This window comes from Pristiophorus japonicus, chromosome 20 (assembly GCF_044704955.1).
Source record: "Pristiophorus japonicus isolate sPriJap1 chromosome 20, sPriJap1.hap1, whole genome shotgun sequence".
In the NCBI taxonomy this organism is placed as follows: Eukaryota; Metazoa; Chordata; class Chondrichthyes; family Pristiophoridae; genus Pristiophorus; species Pristiophorus japonicus.
Window position 1 is genome coordinate 9475309 of NC_091996.1, and position 24580 is coordinate 9499888.

The window sequence follows — 24580 nt, forward strand, 5'->3', positions numbered from 1 at the left end:
AAATGCTTGAATCCATGGGCTTACCTGAAGCAAATAACCTCTAAAATCCTGCCCAATAGTAGTAAACAAAATTATTTGTGACACCCCCATCTCATTATTTCCCATCCAGCTTAACAAGGCTTTCCAGGCTGAGGAGTCTCCCAGTGTTATTTACTGTATAAGCATGCAGTGGTTCCGTGAGTGGGAAGGTTTCGTCAAAGGCAAGGACAATGGTAAGAAACAGCGGGTGGGAAATGTTTTCAATAAAAAGTAGATTGGCGTTTCTTCGAGCTCCAGTAGTGTGTAATCGGCAGGATTAGATTTAGAACTTAACACATTTCATCTGGACACTTAAATGCTACAACTGTGATTTTAAAATCAATAAGGCGCCTGGAGTTCAACTCCATATTGCATGTATTTATCGGAATTGCTCGACGAAAAAGACCAAGGTCCCTCTAGTCCGCCTTGTGCCATTCTGGTAGTCGCATGATACAACGATAATATACAAAAGTAAAATACTGTGGATGCTGGAACCTGAAATAAAAACAGAAAATACTGGATAATACAATGATAATATAGTTGTTCACATCAATCAAGCACTTTTATTGTGAACAGAAATAATTTTACAGTATTTAGTGAGATAGGACTATTTATGTTCACAAGAAAAATATAATGAGATTGCTTGATTTTTTTTGTTCCCCCTCGGAGGTGATGAGGAGGGTTTAGGGTCCTTAATGTGTGGGCTCAACAGCTGGTGGGGGTGAAGTTCACAATAGAATAATCAGATGTGAATTCTGGATGGAGTGGACTTGATGGACCCAATGGCCTTTTCTGACTCTCGTCTTTTTTTCTCGTTGCTTTTACCATACAATCCTCTGGAAGTGAGAGAAACTGAAATGGCTAAGATAAAACCTCCCCTGAAGACGTATGATTTTTTTTTTCTTCTCTCAGAACCTCCAGGTCCAATAGACAACAGCAAGATTGCAGTCATTAAAAGTGGTCATGTTCAACTTAAGCAAGGTATGGATCTGAGTCGCTTAGTCTCTATAATTGGGCTTTAAGTATAAAATGTTTCATTAAGTAAAACAAGAAGCAACTGACATGAATTTCCTTTCTCCAAATAAGTAAACTTTTTTTTTTTATCCGTTCATGAAATGTATGTGTCACTTGCAAGGCCATCATTTATTGCCCTTGAGAAGGTGGTGGTGAGCTGCTTTGTTGAACCGCTGCAGTTTGTATTCTCAGTATACTTCTTGGTAGCGGTTTGATACAACTGAGTGGCTTGCTAATGGCCATTTCAGAGGGTAGATAAGAGTCAGCCACATTGCTGTGGGTCTGGAGTCACATGTAGGCCAGACCGGGTAAGGATGGCAGATTTCCTTCCCTAAAACACATTAGTGAACCAGCAGTTTCATGGTCACCATTATTGACACTAGCTTTTTTAAAATTCTAGATATATTTAATTTACTGAATTTAAATTCCCCAGCTGCCGTGGTGGGGTTTGAACTCTTGTCTCCGGATCTATGTCCAGGCCTCTGGATTACCAGTCCAGTAACATAACCACCATGCTATCGTACCTCTCAAATGATGGTGGAGAGCAAAACTAGTGGCGGATATAAACCTGTGCTGTTGAATGAGATTCTCTTGCAGAGTTCTTTTGCTCATCTTGTTTACTTTGGTTGTATTGCTAGGCGCAGATTATGGTCAGATATCCGAGGAGACCTGGAACTACCTGTTTACTATCTACAGCGGCGGACCGGAAATTACCATGCGACAGAACATTGTTCAAGCTGACTTAGACAGCCCGCAGGGAGAGCGGAAAATAGAAGCGGAAACCCGAGCCGTGTGACCACAGAGCTGCCAAAAATAAAACTGGTTGAAAGGTACCTTTGTGTAGGAGGAGGCAAATGTTATTAATTCAATTAAGGAACCAAGGTGGGTGGGTGGAGTTAAGATCCAGATCAGCTGTGATCTAATTGAATGGCAGAACAGACTCAAGGGGCTGAACGGCCTACTTCTGTTCCCTGCATAGATTTTACAAATTTCTAACAACGTATTTATTTATACAGCGCCTTAATCATAGTAAAAAATCCCAAGGCGGTTTACAGGAGCGATTTATCAAACAAAACTTGACCCCGAGCCACATAAGGAGATGGACAGGTGACCAAAAGCTTGGCCAAAGAGGTAGGTTTTAAGGAGCGTCTTAAAGGAGGAGAGAGAGGCGGGGAGGTTTAGGGAGGGAATTCCAGAGCTTGGAGCCCAGGCATCTGAAGGCACGGCCACCACTGGTGGAGCGATTACAATCAGGAATGCATAAGAGGCCAGAATTGGAGGGCGCAGAGATCTCGGAGAATGTTACAGAGATAGTGAGGGATAAAGCCTTGGAGGGATTTGAAAACGAGGATGAGAACTTGAAAATTGAGTTATTGTGGGACGTGGAGCCAAAGTAGGTCTTGCGTGCTGTGATGGTTCAAAGGGACTTACTGCGAATTATGATACAGGCAGCAGAGTTTGGATGAGTTGAAGTTTACGGAGAGCAGAAGATGGGAGGCTGGCCAGGCGAGCGTTGGAACAGTCAGTTCTAGAGGTAACAAAGGCAGTGCCCATTAACTTCCCCCATTTTATTTAGAAGATTGAATTCATGCCTAATTGCTCAATATAACACACCTGACATTCTGTACCAGAAACTCTGAATGCACCATATGAAATTTCTTAAGTGGATAAAAGATGCTTTTTAATTCATGGGACCAAAAATCCACACGACTGAAACAGATTTTCCATTTAGTTGGTAAACCTATTTAAGGTGCAACTGACAGGCATTATCTGTGTTAAGCATTTCTTTCACCGGGATTCAAATCTACATAGAGCTGGAAGTGCACAGTACTGACAGAAGCAGGAAATGCAAACATTAAATTGAATCCAGCTCATTCCTGTCATATACAAATCCTAGTCTGGGTGTAATGCTGAACCAGTGATCGAAACCCAATGTGCCAAGTTCCATTTTGGGATTCCAGATGCCGATGCGATTATCAAAACTGCCGATTAAGCAGAACCATCCAAGCAGAACTTAATTCCTACTTCATTAAGTAGCACTTGTCAAGAACATAGGAAATGGGAGCAGGAGTAGGTCATACAGCCCTTCGAGCCCGCTCCGCCATTCAGTAAGATCATGGCTGAAATTTCAACCTCAACTCCACTTTCCTGCCCGATCCCCATATCCCTCGATTCCTTTCGAGTCCCTTGCCACTTTTCTGCCCACCTAACCAGTCCATTGATATCTTCCTGCAATCTACTGCTTGCTTTCTCACTATCAACCAAGTGGCCAACTTTTGTTATCATCTGCAAACTTCTTAATTATGCTCCCTACATTGAAGTCTAAATCATTGATTTATACCACAAAAAGCAAGGGACCTAGTACTAAGCTCTGCAGAACTGAATTGAAAACGGTTTTCCAGTCACAAAAGCATCCGTTGACCATTATCCTTTGCTTTCTATCATTGAGCCAATTTTGGACCAACTTGCCACTTACCCTTGGATCCCATGGGCTTTTTACTTTTATGACCAGTCTGCATGTGGGACCTTGTCAAAGGCCTTGCTAAAATCCATGTTGACGACATCAAACTCACTACCCTCATTAACCCTCATTGTTACCTCCTCACAAAATTAGTCAGACGCGACTTCCCTCAACAAATCCATGCTGGCTGTCCTTGAGGCAAGGGCGGAAACGGGCGATGTTACGGAGGCGGAAATAGGCGGTCTTAGTTATGCTGCGGTTATGTGGCCGAGAGCTCATTTCAGGGTCAAATATAACACATCCGAGTTCTGGGTGAAGAAGTTTGACAAGAAGGAAACAAATACAACCGATGGAAATATAAAGTTTGAGGTGATCAGCATGGGAATCCTCAGGCAGTTGTTTAACCCGCGTTAACAATGGGGCTAACGATGAATACACCTCTTTGTTTTGCAGGCTATGTTACTAAACTCGAGGATGTGAACACTGCAACGTTTGCGCCTGTGATGAATCTACGTGAGCACTTTGTAATTTAACTGTAGAAAATGTCTTTTTATTTAAATATTTTATTTCTTCCTGACTAACTGTACGGCTAGAAAAAATAAAGCACGTGGCATTATACATTGTATAGTAGACACTGCTATGGAAACTCTATAATGCTATACTTGCATAAGTCTGACTGTATTTCCTTTAAAGTAAGGTCTACATTTTTGTCTGTCCAATGTGTATCTATAAAACTTAAGTTGTTCTACCAAGCAGGTCTGTCATTTATATATCTTCACTACAGTCAAGATTCAAGCCTGCTATGCAGACCTGCGATATCGCAACAACACATGCGCTCGCAGAGCTGAAATGGTCTTGAGCCCGACGGGTTAAATGAAGTCTTCACAAGGAGGCTTTCGTGGAGAGAATTTCGCCCAGCGGTTTGGTTGCTGATTTTTACAAGGCGAAAATGTAAGATTGGACAGCAGAGCAGCAGTAACTGACTGCTGTCTGTGGAATCCCGCAAAATGTGCCCGTTGAGGTCAGCTACAGAGAAGTATTCCTGGCCTCTGCCATAACCTGAGACCTTAATGAACTTCATGTGACTTGATGCCAGGAGCTTTGCTGCTGAAAAGTGGCTTTTTTTGGCTTTTCGGTAGAAATAATAGATGAATTTGCCTTTTAAATGTCAGCTGGATGCATTCGACAGTGCTGTTGCAAATGTTTTTTTCCCCCCCACTGTAATCTATGCAGCAAGTGTTGGGTCCCCTCACAACATGTAAAAATATAATTGTAGTGGTATTTCTGCATCAGTTCCCAACTTAGGGGTCAGACAGGTCTTTGTGAGTGCCACTTTATCCTATGAGGAGCGATTGAGTAGATTGGACCTATACTCTCTGGAGTTTAGAAGAATGTGAGGTGATCTCATTGAATCGTGTAAGTTTCTGAGGGGGATTGACAAGGTAGATGCTGAAAGGATGTTTCCCCCTGGCTAGAGAGGCTAGAACTAGGGGGACACAGTCTCAGGATAAGGGGGCAGCCATTTAAGACTGAGGTGAGGAAGAATATCTTCACTCTTAGAGGGTTGTGAATCTTTGGAATGGCTGTGGATGCTGAGTCGAGTATATTCCAACAGAGATCAATAGATTTTCAGATACTAAGGGAATCAAGGGATATGAGGAAAGTGGAGTTGAGGTAGAAGATCAGCCATGATCTCATTGAATGGCGGAGCAGGCTCGAGGGACCGTTTGGCCCACTCCTGCTCCTAATTATGTTCCTATGACCGGATGTAAGCAGGTTAGCTTGTTCTGATTTTTTTTTTCTTAATGTAATCTTGTGTATGGTCCAAAGGGCCTGAGTGGATGATCCAGAGAAGGACAGGAATTCAGCATAGCAGGAAGTGTGAGAAGGAACTCGTGATTTTAATTTGCTGTGCCATTAGCACCATCATTGTGCACTCTGTACCAAAAGTTTAAAAGTCTGCGCTGGGGGGGAAACAGCCCTCAATTGAAATGAGCTTCGAAATCCCGCCCAAGGAAGAAGTTCGCACGGACCACAGTGCCGCGCCTCTGATCAATCAACAGGAGCAGCCACGTTTGGAAGGTGCACTCATCTCAAGGGTAGAATCCAGAATGAGATGGAGGATCCACGCCAGGTTAGATGAAGAGAAAATTGCTGTAATCTGCTCCATCCCTCCACAGAAACCTTAAAACAAAGTCATCGTATGGCTGGGAATAAAGATGACAGCCTAGGACTGAGATGAAATATTTCTTCACTTAGAGGGTGGTGAATCCTTGGAATTCTCTACCCCAAACGACTGTGCATGCTCAGTCATTGAGTATATTCAAGGTTGAGATCGATAGATTATTGGACTCCAGGGAAATCGAGGGACAGGGCGGGAAAGTGGAGTTGAGGTCGAAGATCAGCCATGATCTTATTGAATGGCGGAGCAGACTCGAAGAGCCATATGGCCTACTCCTGCTTCTAATTCTTATGTTCTTCCCCACACACCCATTGGTGGTGCTTTGAGTTTGCAGGTTGGAGTGCATTACTTTGTCCTGAACTTTCATTGGGATCTGCAGTCTTCAAAGAAGTTGATCATCTTGGGGACATCAAACATTACTATTGCTGGAACGAATAAACATATCTTACTAAATAGGCTGTATATTCTCCTCCTCTTGATTCGTTTAATTCAAATTAACTGATCAATTCAAGCATGAAATTCCCACTTTGCTGTATTACTCACTTTGTGTAATTCATATTATCGGATGATTCATTTTAAACGACTAAGTTATCAATAAACTGAATTGCTAAATTGTAGAAGCTAATGAGAGTTACAGCGATAATTCAGAATTTGATGGCATATACGCAGTTGCCGCTCGTAGATACCACAACCTCTTGTCGTACAAGTCCAAGGCTTCATTTGTTGACTGATGTAAGATTTTCAATGGGAGAGTTATGGGGAGAGTGCGGTGGAACATTTGAATTGTTCCTTGGATGCTGTAATTCTTGTCATCCTTATCGTTAAAAATATATATATTAGGGAGCTTCTTTCTCTTCAATTGGAAGTAAAATTGCTGACATTGGCTTACACATTTTTGAGTTTGGCATTTAGTTATTCATGGCCTAAACTGATCCGAGGTCTGTCTGCCAGAAAAGATTTGGTTTGAAGTGAAATGCACAATTCTGTTCAGCACAGTGCTATGGTGTTGCAATTTCTGCTGCATCATACTGATTGGGGGGGGGGGGGGGGCAGGCAGGCGAGGGGAGATGGTTTGTGCCCCTCACCCCAGACCAGAAATTGCAGTAACACTTTTGCTGTACCCGGCTTTCGACTGAATCTCTCTGCAGATCCAGCTTTATCTATCTATCTTCATGCCACCTTCCCTGACAAAAATCAGGTCCTGGATCTCGAGCAAGTGGAATTTCTATCCAGGTAGTTAAGTACAATGTACTAGGTGTTGATATTGAGCACAGAATTTGTTTGTATAACTAGCTCGGTGCAGTGTTTTAATTAACAATCTGTAAAAGTTGGTTTCGGTCATGCATTTGTTTAAATAATTGGGGGGTTTTTGCACCTTGTACTTTGCCAATTTGGCATTTGTGGAAGTTTGGCAACTGACACTGTCCCTGTTCTACTGTCTGGAGATCCATGTTACAGATTTGGGGTTTGTTATCCACTTGTCTCAGAATGACCTAGAGCGCAGCGAGATGAATTTCTTTTTATTTTGTACAGAGAGGTGGGGTGGGGTGGTAAGGAAATGAATAGAGAAAATAAATTTGTAAATGTTTGTACAGCAAGTATTACCAGTCAGATTGTCCGTGAATCTGTAGAGTAAGAGGATACTAAAGAGATGTTAGGTCTCTGATGAAATGCAGTATTAAACAGTACCATATTTCACCCACCCCCCTGGGTACCATATTTCACCCACCCCCCTGGGTACCATATTTCACCCACCCCCCTGAGTACCATATTTCACCCACCCCCCTGGGTACCATATTTCACCCACCCCCCTGGGTACCATATTTCACCCACCCCCCTGGGTACCATATTTCACCCACCCCCCTGGGTACCATATTTCACCCACCCCCCTGGGTACCATATTTCACCCACCCCCCTGGGTACCATATTTCACCCACCCCCCTGGGTACCATATTTCACCCACCCCCCTGGGTACCATATTTCACCCACCCCCCTGGGTACCATATTTCACTCACCCTCCTGGGTACCATATTTCACTCGCCCCCCTGGGTACCATATTTCACCCACCCCCCTGGGTACCATATTTCACTCACCCCCCTGGGTACCATATTTCATCCACCCCCCTGGGTACCATATTTCACTCACCCCCCTGGGTACCATATTTCACTCACCCCCCTGGGTACCATATTTCATCCACCCCCCTGGGTACCATATTTCACTCACCCCCCTGGGTACCATATTTCATCCACCCCCCTGGGTACCATATTTCACTCACCCATCCTAATATCTAGTGGCTACTTTCCAAAACAAATTTGATTGTGTGAATATTCTTGTTTAGGGTCAGGGTGGCACTTTATTTTATCTCCATACCAGATTATCTCAATCTTGCTACCAATGTCCAGTTGTGAAACAGCCTTGATATTTTAACCTGTGCAACCTGAACGAGTTTACCGCAGTTTAATTATCAAATTATTTTTCTTGAGTGACTATCTGCCCCTCTTTCCCCCTGTTTCAGCCGTGGTAGCACCTTCTCTGAGTCACAAGGTTGTGGGTTCAAGTCCCACTCCAGAGACTTGAGCACAAAAGGGCTGACACTCCAGTGCAGTGCTGAGAGAATGCCGCACTGTCAGAGGTGCCGTCTTTCGGATCGGACAGCAGGCCCTGTCTGCTTTCTACAGTGGACGTAAACTATTCCGTGGTAATATTTAGAAGAAGAGCGAGGGGACTTATCCCCGGTGTCCTAGCCAATATTTATCCCTCAATTAATATCACAAAAACATTATCTCATCATTATTGCTGCTTGTGGGAGCTTGCTGTGCGTAAATTGGCTGCTGCGTTTCTTACATTACAACAGTGATTGCACTTCAAAAGTACTTCATTGGCTGTAAAGTGCTTTGTGACCTCCTGAGGTGGTGAAAGGTGCTATAGAAATGCAAGTCTTTTCCCAACCCCACAAAAAGATAATATGTGGTGCATGTATTGTCCCTTAAAATAACTTTAAAAAAAAAAATTTATTTGCTTTCGAAAAGAAACTTATCAATTGAGTGAAGTATTTTCCCAATGATGCTGTTTAGTTATGTTTTCCATCTCCTGCTCAAGTACCTCGATCCATGAGTTGAAAGATTGCAGTATCTTGGTAGCATCCTGGTGTTGGGTGGAACTCAAGATTATTATCTATATTTAACAATAACAACAACTTGTATTTATATAGCGCCTGTAACGTTCCAAGGCGCTTCACAGGAGCATTGAGATAGCAAAATTTGACACCGAGCCGCATAAGGAGAAATTAGTGCAGGTGATCAAAAGCTTGGTCAAAGAGAGGTAGGTTTTAAGGAGCATCTTGAAGAAGGAAAGAGAGGTAGTGAGGCGGAGAAGTTTCGGGAGGGAATTCCTGATCTTGGGGCCTGAGCAACAGAAGGCAGGGCCACCCCAATGGGTGAGCGATTATAATCAAGGATGCTCAGGAGGGCAGAATTAGAGGAGCACAGACATCTTCGGGGTGGGGGTGGGGGGCAGTTATGGGGCTGGAGGAGATTAGAGAGATCGGGAGGAGGGAGGCCATGGAGGGATTTGAAAACAAGGATGAGAATTTTGAAATGGAGGCATTGGTTAACCGGGAGCCATGTAGGTCGGCGAGCACAGTTAGTGACGGGTGAGAGGGGCTTGGTGCGAGTTACAAAGTTAACAAAAATAAAGAACTTTACACACCCAATTTCTTTTGGAGAGTGGTGTGGTAGCGGGGAGTGGTTGGAAGTCCACCAAAATTAGTATTTTAAAGACCCGTTGTGATGCATGTACCAGCAGATCTCCCCTGGCATTGCTCACAGAGGAACACTGAAGGCAGTAAATAGCGGTAAAGTGTTTTTGATTAGCTGAAACATTTCCAAGATTGAGTCACAGGAGCCTGCAGGGTTTGTTTTGAAGCTGCAGACACACTGAAAGTGTGGGGCATGCTGTATGCAAGACCTGTACTATGTTGGAACGGTGCAATCTGCCAGTGAACCTGTGACAGAGAGAGAAACTAGTACCGAGGCTTTAATTCAAACTAACCCAGGAGCCAAACGGGTGCTGCAAAACTAAAATACTGTGGTACAAAAGCAAAATACTGCAGATGCTGGAATCAGAAATAAAAACAGAAAATCTCAGTGGGTCAGGCAGCATCTGTGGAGAGAGAAAGAGAGTTAACGTTTCAGGTCGATGACCCTTCGTCAGAACTGGCGAATGTTCGAAATGTAACAGATTCTTAAGGAGCACTGAAAGGGGGGAGGGGAGGCAAGAACAAAAGGGAAGGTCTGTGATAGGGTGGAAGACAGGAGAGATTTGAGAGACAAAAGGGATGATGGGCTGACTTGAGATGGTAACGGCAGAAGTTAGAAAAAGATGAGTGTAGATAGGGTGTGAATGGCGGAATCATTTCCAGCTGCCATGGGAAACAGAGAGAAAATACATAGGTTCAAAACAAGGAGGAAAGGGAGCAAAATAGGGCCTGAGGTTATGGTCTGAAATTGTTGAACTCGATGTTGAATCCAGAAGGCTATAAAGTGCCTAAAAGAAAGATGAGGTGCTGTTCCTCGAGATTGATTGTTTTTTTTCCCAATGAATCCATGTGTTTGTGGTGGTTTGATGCAGATTGAGGAGGGATGGATGTTGGCACACACCCAGTTGTGCTGCATTTTTGAAATATTCTTGTCCCTTTTTAAGAATGTGCTGGAAAAGAGCAGTGCCCTAGAGAGTGGTCTTGATATCAACAATGGGTTGGTTAGCCTCCTCCTGTGCTAATATTTCCATGATTCTATAACGCAGCACAATATAGTCACAGCTGTAACTTACTTGGTGTACGTACAGTGGGTCAGGTGTGTCATGCACTTCCAGGTTGGTGTATGCAACCCATATCTAACTTCGAGATTTAAGGTGTTCTGCGTACGCTATTCGTCCTGGTCTGTTGTAAGATTTCTATGTGAAGTTTCTAAGGAATGATTTCCTTTTGTTAAGCTCCTTTGTGAAAGGTTCTGTTTTTACTGCAGATGCATTTAAGAAAACCCATTGTGCAAATTATTTTTGTTACTAAATATTTGTTGAAAGCCTCCAGATTTTTTTTTAAGCGCTTCCAACAATATTGATTGATCCGATTTAAAGCGTTCAATTTCAGAATCTAATTGAGTTGTTTAAAATGGTAAAGGGGATTCGATAGGGTAGATACAGGGAACTTATTTCTCTTGGTGGGGATTCCAGACCAAGGCGCCACAATCTTAAAATGACAGCTCGGTGTGAAATCAGGAAGTACTTTTTCATACAAAGGATAATGAAAATCTGGAACACTCTCCCCAAAAGGATGTGGATGCTGGGGGTCAAGTTGTTTTCTTTTCCAAGACTGAGATCGCTAGATTTTCTTTAACGGTAAGGGAGATGGAGCATAGGCGGGTAACTGGAGTTGAGGTACGGGTCTGAGTGAATGGCAGAAGCGGCTTGAGGGGCTGATTATTCCAAAGCTCTACTATGTTCCAAAGCCCTACTGTGTTATGCACAAGATCAGGACTGGGGAACAGAGGAGCCGTCTTCAATAATGGATGAAACTTGCCCCTCGAGCAGTCTGACTTAGCTAGTTCGTGGCGTGTTGCTACATTTGGAGCAGGATGCTCCCAGGAACGTTGCCCAGGAAGGTGTCAGTCACTTATCTTGGGAATTAGAGAATATTACAGGATTCAAGGCTTGCCCTGTTTATGGCACATGATATGTGGAGAGCTAATATGATGTAAAGAATTGTGAGTTGGGTGCTTGGTGTCCTACAATCAAAAGGCTCCCAAATCTCCCTTTTTCATGATGCCTCCATTAACTAATGGACTTTTGCTTTCATTAAGTTCCCTTTTTAATGTTTTGAAACTGGTGAAATTTTATCAGAACACGTATAACTGATTTGCCAAAATATGTTATTGAGGACAAACACCTAAAAAGTCTATATAAAATGTGCTGTCATGCTGCACTCTGTTGCGAAGGTTTCAATATGATCCAATTTTGCTACTCTGGTTACAGGATGAAATGTGAATCACTTGCGTTGGTCAGACTGCTGATTCAATGTCCTAACGTGTTGCTTTGGCACAGTTGTAAAGGTGGGATTAATCTGCTGTAAACTTTATCTTGTGTCGCGACTGCAAATTGCACACTTAAATTATTCTCACAATTATACACTTGGGGGTTTCATTATTGCTTCATAAGAAATGTGGATCTGTTAAGTGAATAAGATATTTAAATAAAGTGAAATAAATGGCATGAATAGTTTTGTTAATTCCTCCATCATTCCATTGTACGGTTTGCACTATTGTCAGCATAGCATAAATCTTAGCAAAGTTACAAAGATAATTTTAGTTTACTGTGATTTTTTTTCTTTTATACATACATGTATTTTCTTTCTTAAAGAGGTTTATGTTATTGAACTGCATCAGTTTCCCTCGAGTTCATTCACAGATCTTCACAAAGGTCAGTGGAATCCGCCCAGAACTATTTAACCTGTGACAGGCACACGCTGGTGAAAGGATTCGTTTAGAAACATAGAAGAAACATAGAAATTTACAGCGCAGAAGGAGGTCATTTCGGCCCATCGTGTCCACGCCGGCCGACAAAGAGCCACACGGCCCTCGGTCAGCAGCCCTAAAGTTTACATATAAACCTATGAACAATGACGGAAAGGCAAATAGCACCCAGCCCAACCAGTCCGCCCCACACAACTGCGACACCCCTTATACTGATACATTCTACACTCCACCCCAACCGGAGCCATGTGATCTCCTGGGAGAGGCAAAAACCAGATTAAAAACCCACGCCAATTTAGGAAGAAAAAATCTGGGAAAATTCCTCTCCGACCCATCTAGGCGATTGAAACTAGTCTAGGAGATCACCCTGGCCGTATTCTTATTCCCTGCAATGCTTACCATTATATCTGCGCCATCCAACAAAAAGCCATCCAGTCTAATCCCAATTACCAGCTCTAGGTCCGTAACCCTGCAGGTTACTGCACTTTAAGTGCCCATCCAACCATCTTTTAAAAGTGGTGAGGGTTTCTGAATCCACCACTCTTCCAGGCAGCGAGTTCCAGATTCCCACATCCCTCTGCGTAAAGAAGCCCCCCTCCCCTCAAAACCCCTCTAAACCTTCCACCAGCCACCTTAAAACTATACCCCCTCGTAATAGACCCCTCCACCAATAGAAATAGGCCCTTACTATCCACTATGTCCAGGCCCCTCAATATTTTGTACACCTCAATGAGGTCTCCTCTCAACCTCCTCTGTTCCAATGAGAACAAAGCCAGCCTATCCAATCTGTCCTCATAACTAAGATTCTCCATTCCAGGCAGCATCCTAGTAAATCTCTAGTGCAATCTAGTCCTTCCAATAATACGGCGACCAGAACTGTACGCAGTACTCCAGCTGTGGCCTAACCAAAGTATTGTACAATTTAAGCATAATCTCCCTGCTCTTATATTCTATGCCTCGGTCAATAAAGGCAAGCATTCCGTATGCCTTCTTAACCACCTTATCCACCTGGCCTGCTACTTACCGGGATCTGTGGACAAGCACTCCAAGGCCCCTTTGTTCATCTACACTATTAAGTGGCCTACCGCTTAATGTGTATACCCTTTCCTTATTAGCCCTCCCAACGTGCATCATCTCACACTTCTCTGAATTAAATTCCATTTGCCACTGCTCTGCCCACTTGACCAGTAGATTGATATCCTCCTGCAGCCCGTGACTTTCCTCTTTATTATCAACCACACAGCAAATTTTAGTGTCGTCTGCAAACTTCTTAATCATACTCCCTATATTCAAATCTAAATTGTTGATATATACCACAAAAAGTTTCTCTGTATTAAATCCATCTATTCTGGTTTGACACACAAAGTGGAAACAAATCCCCACAGCTCATTTCGACGGAAGCTTGTTCCGTGTAATTTCCATTCAATGGCACCATTTGCAAAGCTAAAAAACAAGATTGTAGAAAAGCTGACTATGCTTTGTGACTAATTACAGTTTCTCGCACCGTACCTGTAACAGAATGGCTAATGAGCTAGTGTTTTCACTTGGCAAATACAGAGCTGTTCACTGTTCCATCAAAATGCTGGTTTCCTGCAGTCATAATTCAGCAACCACAAAGAACTGAAGAATTTGTGGAATGAGAAAAAGATTTGCCTATCAATACATGGCAAAGACAGCTCTGCATGAATGCCCAATTCAGTATTGTACAAACTCTCCTAAATTGTGTTGCTATCAGATAGAACATTTGTAATATATTTATGGAAATACAGTTGATGCTTCAGTTGTTGAAATCATAAGTCTCTCCCTGGAAATGTAACTGGTGCAACGGAGACTGGGTCGGGGTGTTCTGGCTGCAGAAGGGAGCCCTCTTAAGATGATTGGAGTCTTGAACATCCTGATTGCCACCTCTCACTATTGCTGGATCGTGGAATCTGTCAAAAGAAATTTTTACGAGGTGAGGGCAGTTCATCGCATCCAGTTTTAAGCTTCACCGATGGCGTTTCTGAAGCTTCTGCAAAGTCAACATAGTTTTCTAAATGAGTTTGTATGGAGGATCCCACCATATTGGTGCACAACAGGTCTCAGTTATCGAATGTTTCCCTGGGTGAATAAGGAGCATTCCGTTCAGCTTTGCCTTGTCCTTTTTGAGGGGTGCTACTGGGAAGTGGCGCATTCAGAGATTGCACTTGAGGTTCTGTGAAACTAGAAGTGAATCCTTTTACTCATCCTAGGCAGTCCTTCGAAATCGAGGAATACTTGCTTCCACTCTAAAAGTGAGTTCTTAGGTGACTACAGTCCAATTGCAGTCTCTGTCACAGGTGGGACAGACAGTGGTTGAGGGAAAGGGTGGGTGGGGTGTCTGGTTTGCCGCACGCTCCTTCCGCTGCCTGCGCTTGATTTCTGCACGCTCTCGGAGACGAGACTCGAGGTGCTCAGCGCCCTCCCGGATGCTCTTCCTCCACTTAGGACGATCTTGGGCCAGGGACTCCCAGGTGTCGGTGGGGATGTTGCACTTTATTAAGGAGGCTTTGAGGGTGTCCTTGAAACATTTCCTCTGCCCACCTGGGGCTCGCTTGCCGAGTAGGAGTTCCGAGTAGTTCCTTTTACTACCAAGCGACTAGCCTCCCAATATTTGTTTTATTTTTCACTGGACAGTGGCCTATCTTTGAGTTAAGTGAGTGAATCTTAAAATCAGAGCCTTAGCCAACCTGTAGTTTGAATCTAGCTGCCACATTTTTGGGCATCAAATGGGCGAAGGGGTGACTGTTAATTATACCATCAACTGGTTGATTGTCATGTGATGCAGCATGTTTGCACCCTGGACCACTTTACCATGGCCCCCATACAAATGAGGGGATGGGGGTGGGTGAGGGGTTGCTGAGGAAGAGAGAAACTTGGATCTCTGAATAAGGGATTTTTTTTTTTTTGCAGGGCTACAAGGAAAGGGTGGGAGAGTGGGACTATTTGAAGTGGGAGCAATCCGGGCTGTCGGAGCCTGTGCTTGAGGTCAAAGTGCATAGGGTCAGGGGGTGAGAGTAGATAGAGAGAAACTGTTCCCATTGGCGGAAGGGCCGAGAACCAGAGGACGTTGATTTAAGGTGATTGGCAGAAGAACCAGAGGTGACACGAGGAAAAACCTTTTCACGCAGCCTAGTGGCTAGGATCTGGAATGCACTGCCTGAGAGGGTGCTGGAGGCAGATTCAATCGTGGCTTTCAAAAGAGAATTGGATAAATACCTGAAGGCTAGAGGGAAAGGGCGGGGGAGTGGGACTAGCTCAAGTGCTCTTGCAGAGAGCTGGCACAGCTTGACGGGTCAAATCGTCGCCTCCTGTGCTGTGTAACCATTGTATGATTGTATGATAAAATAAAGGCTTTTCAAATAATCTTTGTTTCTGAATTTGAGTTCAGGGAACCGGGAATTCATCTAGTCCTCTTTCTAAAATATTATTGTTTCTGATCTCCTTTAAATTTCCTGGTAAGAGAAAGACACATTGCGCCTGAACCCTTTGCTTGGCTCTCCATCAATTTCTAATCTCCACAATCTGCAAATGGTTTGATTTTTTTTTTAAACTCCAAAAAGAGAAATGAACCCGTTCGCACGAAATCCTGTTAAGAAGACAGAGTTTGGAATCCTTTACAAACCAAGAATCTGCTTGACCCCAAGATCTGACTGTTGGGGCACAAATCAGTCAATACATGTCCAAAGTTACAAAGCCCATCCAAAATGTTTTTAAAGGGTCTTTGTTAGAAGCTGCTGCTACTTGAATGTATAAACACGAGGAATTAAAAATACCTAAAGCTAGTCGTCGAGAGATCTTTCAGCGAGTGAACTTACACTGTTCTAGCTCTGAGTTGTAGTCCAGTGGATCGACTGCAGTTAGGTATAGGTGCACGATGCACCGATAGGATGATGGGGTCATGCTTCAGAACTGAAATGAGCACTTCAGATGTTCCATAATGCAACACATTCTTCAAATAAACACGAGTTCATTAAAGAAAACTCCAGTGTGTGTGTTTTGGTTCTCCACTTTAGTTTGTCCACGCTTTATCCATGCTTTTGTTGCCTCTAGACTTGATGACTACAACGCCGTTCCACATTCTACCCTACGTAAACCCTTATTATTCCTTATCTCCACCCAAACTGATTCAACATCTTGATCTTCTGAGCCAATATCGTTTCTCACTAACGCACTGATCTCATCCTTTATTAACAGAGCTACCCCACCTCCTTTTCCTTTCTGTCTATCCTTCCGAATTGTCAAATACCCCGAATATTTGGTTCTCAGCCTTGGTCACCTTGCAACCACATCTCAGTAATGGCTATCAGATCTTACCCATTTAAATCTATTTGTGCCGTCAACTCATCTATCTTGTTACGAATGCTGCATGCATTCAAATAAAGAGCTTTTAATTTTTTTTTACCATTTTTCCCTGCTTTTACCCCACTTTCTGATACACTCTTATTTTTATACATTCTGCCCCTTCCTGTCACACTCTGGTTATCATTTCCCCCACTGCTACCCTGCTATTTACTTTGCCTTGCTCTTTGACTTTTTAAATTTCTGCTCACTTGGACCCTCTCCTGCCCCCCCCCCCCCCCCCCCCGGCCACTATATAGTTTAAAGCCCTAGTTATTCAATTCACCAGGACACTAGTCCCAGCATGGTTCAAGTGAAACTCCTCCCGACGGAACAGCTCCCTCTTACCCCAGTACTGGTGCCAGTGCCCCATGAACCGAAACCCATTTCTTCCACACCAGTACCAGTGTTTGAGCCACACGCTCATCTCTCTGATCGATCTTACCCCACGTGAATTTGCTCGTGGCTCAGGTAGTAATCCAGAGATTATTACCTTTGTGGTTCTGCTTTTTAATTTAGCCCCTAGCTGCCCATACTCCCTCAGCAGAACCTCTTTCTTTGTTCTATCTATGTCGTTGGTACCTATGTGGACCACGACAACTGGATCTTCCCCCTCCCACTCCCAAGTTCCTCTCCAGCCCAGAGGAGATGTCCTTAATCCCGGCAGGCAACACAGCCTTCGAGACTCACGCTCTTGGCTACAGACAACAGTATCTATCCCCATAACTATACTGTCCCTTACCACTACAACATTCCTTTTTACTCCCCCCACTTGAAAGGCCCCCTGTACCACGGTGCTGTGGTCAGTTTGCTCATCCCGCAGTCCCTGCCCTCGTCCAAACAGGGAGCAAGAATCTCGTACCTCTTGGACAAGAGCTCCCAGTTAAGCAACGCCTCGATTTCAAAATTCTCATCCTTGTTTACAAATCCCTCCAAGGCCTTGCACCTCCCTGTCTCTAATCTCACAACTTCCATAGATGTCTGCGCTCCTCTAATTCTTCCCTCTTGAGCATCCCCGATTATAATTGCTCAACCATCGGTGGCCATGCCTTCCGTTGCCTGGGACCTGAGCTCTGGAACTCACTCCCTAAACCTCTCTGGCTCTCTACCGGATCAGGCTCGAGGGCCCAAATGACCGACTCCTGCTCCTATTTCTTATGTTGTATCTCTCTTTCCTCCTTTAAGATGCTCCTTAAAACCTACCTCTTTGACCAAGCTTTTGGTCATCTGTTGTAATTTCTTATGTGGCTCGGTGTCAAATTTATTTATTTTGTTTTTCTAACACTCCTGTGAAGTGCCTTGAGAAGTTTTACTACATTAAAGGCGCTATACAAACACAAGTAGTTGTTGTCAAAAAGAGGGTTCCGAGGGCAATCCTTCTGAGCCTGTCACTGCAAAAAATTTTTTAAATGGTGAAGGGAATTAATGCATCAATTTTTGGGTGTGCATTGATGCTAAAAGTGACAGCGCAGTTCTGCAGTCGGCTTGGGACCTGATTCCACAACACCCTAAAGCCAAAATGGAAACTATCTCGCAGCACTTAATCAAGAGATGCTTTATAATATTCCGGGTGGCTGCCCTTCCGTGCTGGTGAACACGGTTGCTACACAAGTGTCTCGGTCTCCTGTAACCTGTCCCCATTACCATCTACTCCATAAGTTAGTGCCATGGGATCTTCATCCACAAGGGAAAAAAAATCTAGGAACATAGGAACAGGAGGAGGCCATTCAGCCCTTCGAGCCTGTTCCGCCATTCAATGAGATCATGGCTGATCTGCAACCTAACTCCATCTACCCATTTTTGGCCCACCTTTGGTTCACAGAAAGCTATCAATCTCAGATTTAAAATTAACAATTGGTCAGCATCAATTGCTGTTTGTGAAAGAGAATTCCAAAGTTCCACCACCCTTTGTAGAAGTAAATAGTTTCTATCTTATCTACCCTATCTGTTCCCTTAATAACTTGAAAACTTCGATCAGATCACCCCTTAACCTTCTAAATTCAAAGGAATACAATCCTAATTTGTGAAATCTGACAAAGTTCATGCACATTACGAAATATTTTGCATTCTGAAGCTTATAATCTCACATACCACTTAAGAGTGGGACTCTCAATTTCATAGCATCTCTTAATTTCATGTTTTGAAATAGTTGTGCATTTCTGTGGCCCTCTTGGTCTGGCCTGGGCCTATAATATCCTAAATATCTTTGTTCCCCTTTTGAACTGAAAATCTTCTGAGGTGCTCCTCCCAGCAGACCATTATATTGTCTTTCAATTCAACATGTAAGATCAACACATCGCTGGTCACCTGCATCCATTTAAAAAAAAAATAGATTATAGCCACCTCTTTTCAAATCCAGTCCAGTACTGAGGGAGCTCTGCTGCACTGTAAAAGATCCCATGGTGCGATTCGAAGAAGCACAGGGGAATTCTCCCTGGTCCTGGCCAATATGTATCCCTCAACCAACATCACTAAAAACATCAATCTCATTGCTGTTTGTGGGAGTTTGCTGTGTTCTAATTGCTGCGTTTTCTACTTTGCAACAGTGACTACACTTCAAAAGTATTACATTGGCTGTAAAGTGCTTTGGGATGTCCTGTGGTTGTGAAAGGCGCTATATAAATGCAAGTTCTTTCACACATTGCTGAGGACTAATGTATATTAATTGGCATTAACACAGCGTGTTCTGATAAAGAGAGGGAAGATAGATTATGAAAGTAAACCAGCACAAAATATAAAAACAGATAGTAAGAGTTTCTACAGTTACATAAAAAGGAAAAGAGTGGCTAAAGTAAATTTTGGTCCCCTAGAGGATGAGACTGGAATTAAAAATCGAGAACAGGGAAATGGCAGAGACATTGAACAAATATTTTGTATCAGTCTTCACGGTAGAAGACACTAAAAACATCCCAATAGTAGATAATCAAGGGCCTATAGGGAGGGAGGGAGGAGAAGTAATACTTGGTAAAATAATGGGACTAAAGGCAGACAAGTCCCCTGGACTTGATGGCTTACATCCTAGGGTCTTAAAAGAAGTGGCTGCAGAAATACAGGATGCATTGGTTGTAATCTACCAAAATTCCCTGGATTCTGGGGAGGTCCCGGTGAATTGGAAAACCGCAAATGTAACGCACCTATTTAAAAAAGGAGGCAGTCAAAAGGCAGGAAACTATAGATCAGTTAGCTTAACATCTGACATTGGGAAAATGCTGGAGTCCATTATTAAAGAAGCAGTAGTGGGACATTTGGAAAAGCATGATTCAATCAAGCAGATTCAGCATGGTTTTATGAAAAGGAAATCATGTTTGACAAATTTGATAAGGTGCCACATAAAAGGTTACTGCTCAAGATAAAAGTTTACGGAATTGGGGGTATTAGCATGGATAGAGGATTGGCTAACTAACAGAAAACAAAGAGTTGGGATAAATGGGTCATTTTCCGGTTGGCAAACAGTAACTAGTGGGGTGCTGCAGGGATTGGTGCTGGAACCTCAACTATTTACAAACTATATTAATGACTTGGATGAAGGGACCGAGTGTAATGTAGCCAAGTTTGCTGATGACAAAATGATGGGCGGGAAAGCAAATTGTGAGGAGGACACAAACAATCTGCAACGAGATATAGACAGGCTAAGTGAGTGGGCAAAAACATGGCAGATGGAATATAATGTGGGAAAATGTGAGGTTATCCACTTTGGCAGAAAAAATAGAAAAGCAAATTATAATTTAAATTGAGAGAAATTGCAAAGTGCTGTAGTACAGAGAGACCTGGGGGGTCCTTGTGCATGAAACACAAAAAGTTAGTTTGCAGGTACAGCAAGTAATCAGGAAGGCAAATGGAATGTTAGCCATTATTGCAAGGGGGATAGAGTATAAAAGCAGAGAAGTCCTGCTACAACTGTACAGGGTATTGGTGAGGCCACACCTGGAGTACTGTGTACAGTTTTGGTCTCCGTATTTAAGGAAGGATATACTTGCATTGAAGGCTGTTCAGAGAAGATTCACTAGGTTGATTCCGGAGACTTGCGAAAATAGGTTGAGTAGGTTGGGACTATACTCATTGGAGTTCAGAAGATTGAGAGGTGATCTTATTGAAACATATAAAATAATGAGGGGGCTCGACAAGGTGGATGCAGAGAGTATATTTCCACTCATGGGGGAAACTAAAACTAGGAGGCATAGTCTCAGAATAAGGGGCTGCCCATTTAAAACTGAGATGAGGAGGAATTTCTTCTGTGAGGGTTGTAAATCTATGGAATTCTCTGCCCCAGAGAGCTGTGGAGGCTGGATCATTGAATATATTTAAGGCAGAAATAGACAGATTTTTGAGCGATAAGGGAATAAAGAGTGTTGGGGAGCGGGCAGGGAAGTGGAGCTGAGTCCATGATCAGATCAGCTATGATGTTGTTAAATGGCGGAGCAAACTCGAGGGGCCAGGTGGCTTACTCCTGCTCCTATTTCTTATGTTCTTCCCTATCTACTTCTCCACTATGGAATGTGGGAACTCCATATCATACATGAGTGGCTGCATTGTGTGCCATCTGCAAGATGCACTGCAGCAACTCGCCAAGGCTTTTTCGGCAACACCTCCCAAACCCGCGACCTCTACCACCTAGAAGGACAAGGGCAGCAGGCACGTGGGAACACCACCACCTCCAAGTTCCCCTCCGAGTCACACACCATCCTGACTTGGAAATATATCGACCGTTCCTTCATCATCGCTGGGTCTCAATCCTGGAACTCCCTCCCTAACAACACTGTGGGAGCACCTTCACCACACGGACTGCAGCGGTTCAAGGCGGCGGCTCACCATCACCTTCTCCAGGGCAATTAGGGATGGGCAATAAATGCCGGCCTTGCCAGCGACGCCCACATATCAGGAACTAATTTTTAAAAATGTGCACCATTATTTGCTTTTCAATGGTAAGTACTCTTAATGTTTTAGCATGAAACTTTTCACATCACCAAACCAGTTATGGTGAATATTACTGTCTTCTGTCACTAGGTGGTGCACTAGCAGTGTTTTTGGGACTTTATTTGTATCTCAATAATACAAACAGCATAACATACTGTAGTGTCCAAATTGCATTTGTGCAGATGAAGTAAGGACTGCTATTGCGTTTTTTTTTAAAGCCTTCTGTGCTGCTTACCTAAAATAGCAAAACAAAAGTAGAATGGACAGGTTTAGACTGTAAAGTTAGACTGAAAGGAGCAGATCTTTCTTTGTGTTGGGATGCAGTGCACAAAGGACAATTGGGTGAGGATGGAGGATTGTGTGTGTGTGTCGGAGGCTGCTCGTCTATTTAAGTGATTGGGCGGGCCCTTGTTACAAGTGTGTGATCCTCCCACATAGATTTTCTTAAATGTGCCACCCCCAAGCGATCCTTTCTGGCCAAGTGCAATAAAAGCAAAATCTGCCCTGCAAAATGTCTTGAGTAGCTGTTGCTATTACTGAAGTTATGGCCGTGAACTGCAGCCTCTCTGAGTGCGTGCGATGTGCGCACGCCCAAAGAGGCCCCCCCGAAACCCGGCACTTGCGAACTGTCAAAATGTCGGCCTGCTTTTACCAGCGTAAGAGTTTTAAAAGATAGAAAGATTAAATGTTAGCATTTTTTATATTTAAAAACCCAGTCCATTAAAGTAAGTTTATTTTTAACCATATTAAAACATTTTAAAACATTTTCAAAAAAATAATATTTTCTTAAAACATTTAATTTCAATTAATTTTAAATATCTGAGGTGGTTTTAAAAAAAATTAATGTGATGTGTTTCTATGTTTTGGGCGATATTCTCGTTGATAGTAACGGGAGCTCCGTACAAACGTAACTCACCATTATTATCAATGAGAATACTGCATTGTGATTGGTGATCCAGGCCCACGTGATCCCAGGTTGCGCTTACATTCCTGGGATGTGTGGGCGTCTGCGCTGGGCTGTGCATCTAGGCCTCGGAGCGTAAGTGTTCGTTCCACCGGGACCACCGAGTATTTTCGTTAAAAACAAATTTGGTTGGAGGTGTCCGCGGGAAGCCTCCGACCACAATTTCTGGCCCATTATTTAGTATTTTCCATGCTTAGCTTTCCTGAGTTCCATTCCTAAAAAAGCAAGCTCAGCAACTCACTGTCATTGTCACGGTCAACCTAATGCAAGTTAAGCTTACTTTAAAACCTGCTGACTCAATGAATCTGTCTCATAGAAAGGTATTTAAAAAATAATAATTGAAGTCAAATCAATTGTAAACCATTTACCACTGTTCCAAAGAATAATGCAATTGGGTTTGGCACACTCCAATAAATATTGCAGTGGGTTGTAAGTTTGTGCTGTGAGTTTCTCATACTGGGCATTCCACAAATGACAAATGGGGAGTCTAGAACCAGGGGGTCACAGTCTCAGAATAAGGAGTCGGCCATTTAGCACTGAGATGAGGAGAAACTTCTTCACTCAGAGGATGGTGAATCTTTGGAATTTTCTACCCCAGAGGGCAGTGGAGGCTCAGTCGTTGAGTATATTCAAGACAGGGATCGATAGATTTTTAGATATTAATGGAATCAAGGGATATGGGGATAGTGCAAGAAAGGGGAGATGAGGTAGAAGATCAGCCATGATCTTATTGAATGGCGGAGCAGGCTCGAGGGGCTGAATGGCCTACTCCTGCTCCTATGTTCTTATGTCTCGGTCGTTTTAGCTCAAACGAGGCACATTCCAATATTTAAAACGATGTAACTATTTGTACTGCACTTCTTTGATCGACAGATGACAAGCCCCATCTCTTGTCAAGCTCTGCCCCCCCCCCCACACCTTTCCCGTCCCGAGTCATTCCATCCACGTGGTGCCGAGAAGCAGGACCTGAGGCTCCGATTCTCTCACCCGCCCCCTCCCAGCCGGCCGAGGGTGGGGGGTGCCAATAGCAAGAGAGAGGCTGGGGAGGGAGCAGATGGCGGGGAGAGAGAGGTTGCAGGGGAGAGAGGCTGGGGGTGCGGGAGAGAGAGGCTGGGGGGAAGAGAGAGAAGAGAGACTGGGGTAGAGAGAGAGGCTGGGGGGTGTGGGAGAGAGAGGCTGGGGGGAAGAGAGAGAAGAGAGACTGGGGTAGAGAGAGAGGCTGGGGGGTGTGGGAGAGAGGCTGGGGGGGTGGTGGGGAGGGGAAAGACACAGTTGGGGGAAGACGGATCACGTTTTTCCAACCCCCTACAAGGGACATCATTGATGATATCCAGAAGTCACGACACTATCACTATTCACTTCATACACAATGCCTGCCCCATCTATGGTGCGGTGTGGTGGGGGGAAGGGGGGGGGGGTATGCACTTGGACTGGAGTAAGGCACTTGGCTGGGGGAGGCATGCACTTGTATTGGGATAAGGCACTTCGGCTGGGGGAGGGATGTACTCGGACTGGGGTAAGGCACTTCGGCTGGCCCTTGCTGTCTTCTGGGGAGCTCTGTCCTCTGTCGCTTCAGGAAGTCAAAGTGGATAAAGTTACAATTTGCAAAGTCAGTGAGACCTTGGGATGGGTGAAACTTCAGGGTGTGGCTTATCCTCCAAGGGGACCAATCAGAAACAAAGGGTGGAGCATGTTGGCCATTTCTGCCTATTTAAGCACGTCCTATTTAAAGTGTGGTTGAGTCATCAACATGAGCAATCCTTTGAAAAGACATTTTTATGGGGGAGGCTTTGCCCCGTTGCTCGCCCATAACTGTCACTGGCCTCGGCACTCGTGGCACCTTGGTGCTGGATGTGGTTAAAATTGAGGGGAGAGGGAATCAGAAGATGAGGCTTGCATACTTCCTGGTAATTGCTCCGTGTGTTACCGAGAGAACTTGGAATAGGTATCCTGCTCCGCCTTGTCCACTAGGCACGATGGATAAAGAGACGGCCTTACGTAATATGGAGCTCTTTAAGAGAAGGCTGTGGGATGACCTAATAGACATCTTTAAAATTATGGAAGGTTTTGATAGAGTGGATACAGAGAGAGTGTTTCCACTTGTGGGGAAGAACAAAAATAGAGGCCATCAATATAAGATA

At 43.8% G+C, this 24580-nt stretch overlaps 1 protein-coding gene across 5 annotated transcripts in view; it reads left to right on the forward strand.

Annotated features, from left to right (window-relative positions):
• Positions 1-24580, forward strand: part of usp20 (ubiquitin specific peptidase 20) — a 204748-nt gene that overhangs the window by 71078 nt on the left and 109090 nt on the right. For 2 of the 5 annotated variants that reach the window (XM_070863734.1, XM_070863736.1), the window contains 4 exons: positions 110-212; positions 931-999; positions 1671-1862; positions 3947-4261. In XM_070863734.1, coding sequence (XP_070719835.1) covers positions 110-212; positions 931-999; positions 1671-1828 — 330 coding nt within the window. In that variant the 3' untranslated portion in view covers positions 1829-1862; positions 3947-4261. The other 3 variants (XR_011588146.1, XR_011588147.1, XM_070863735.1) reach the window with 3 other exon arrangements.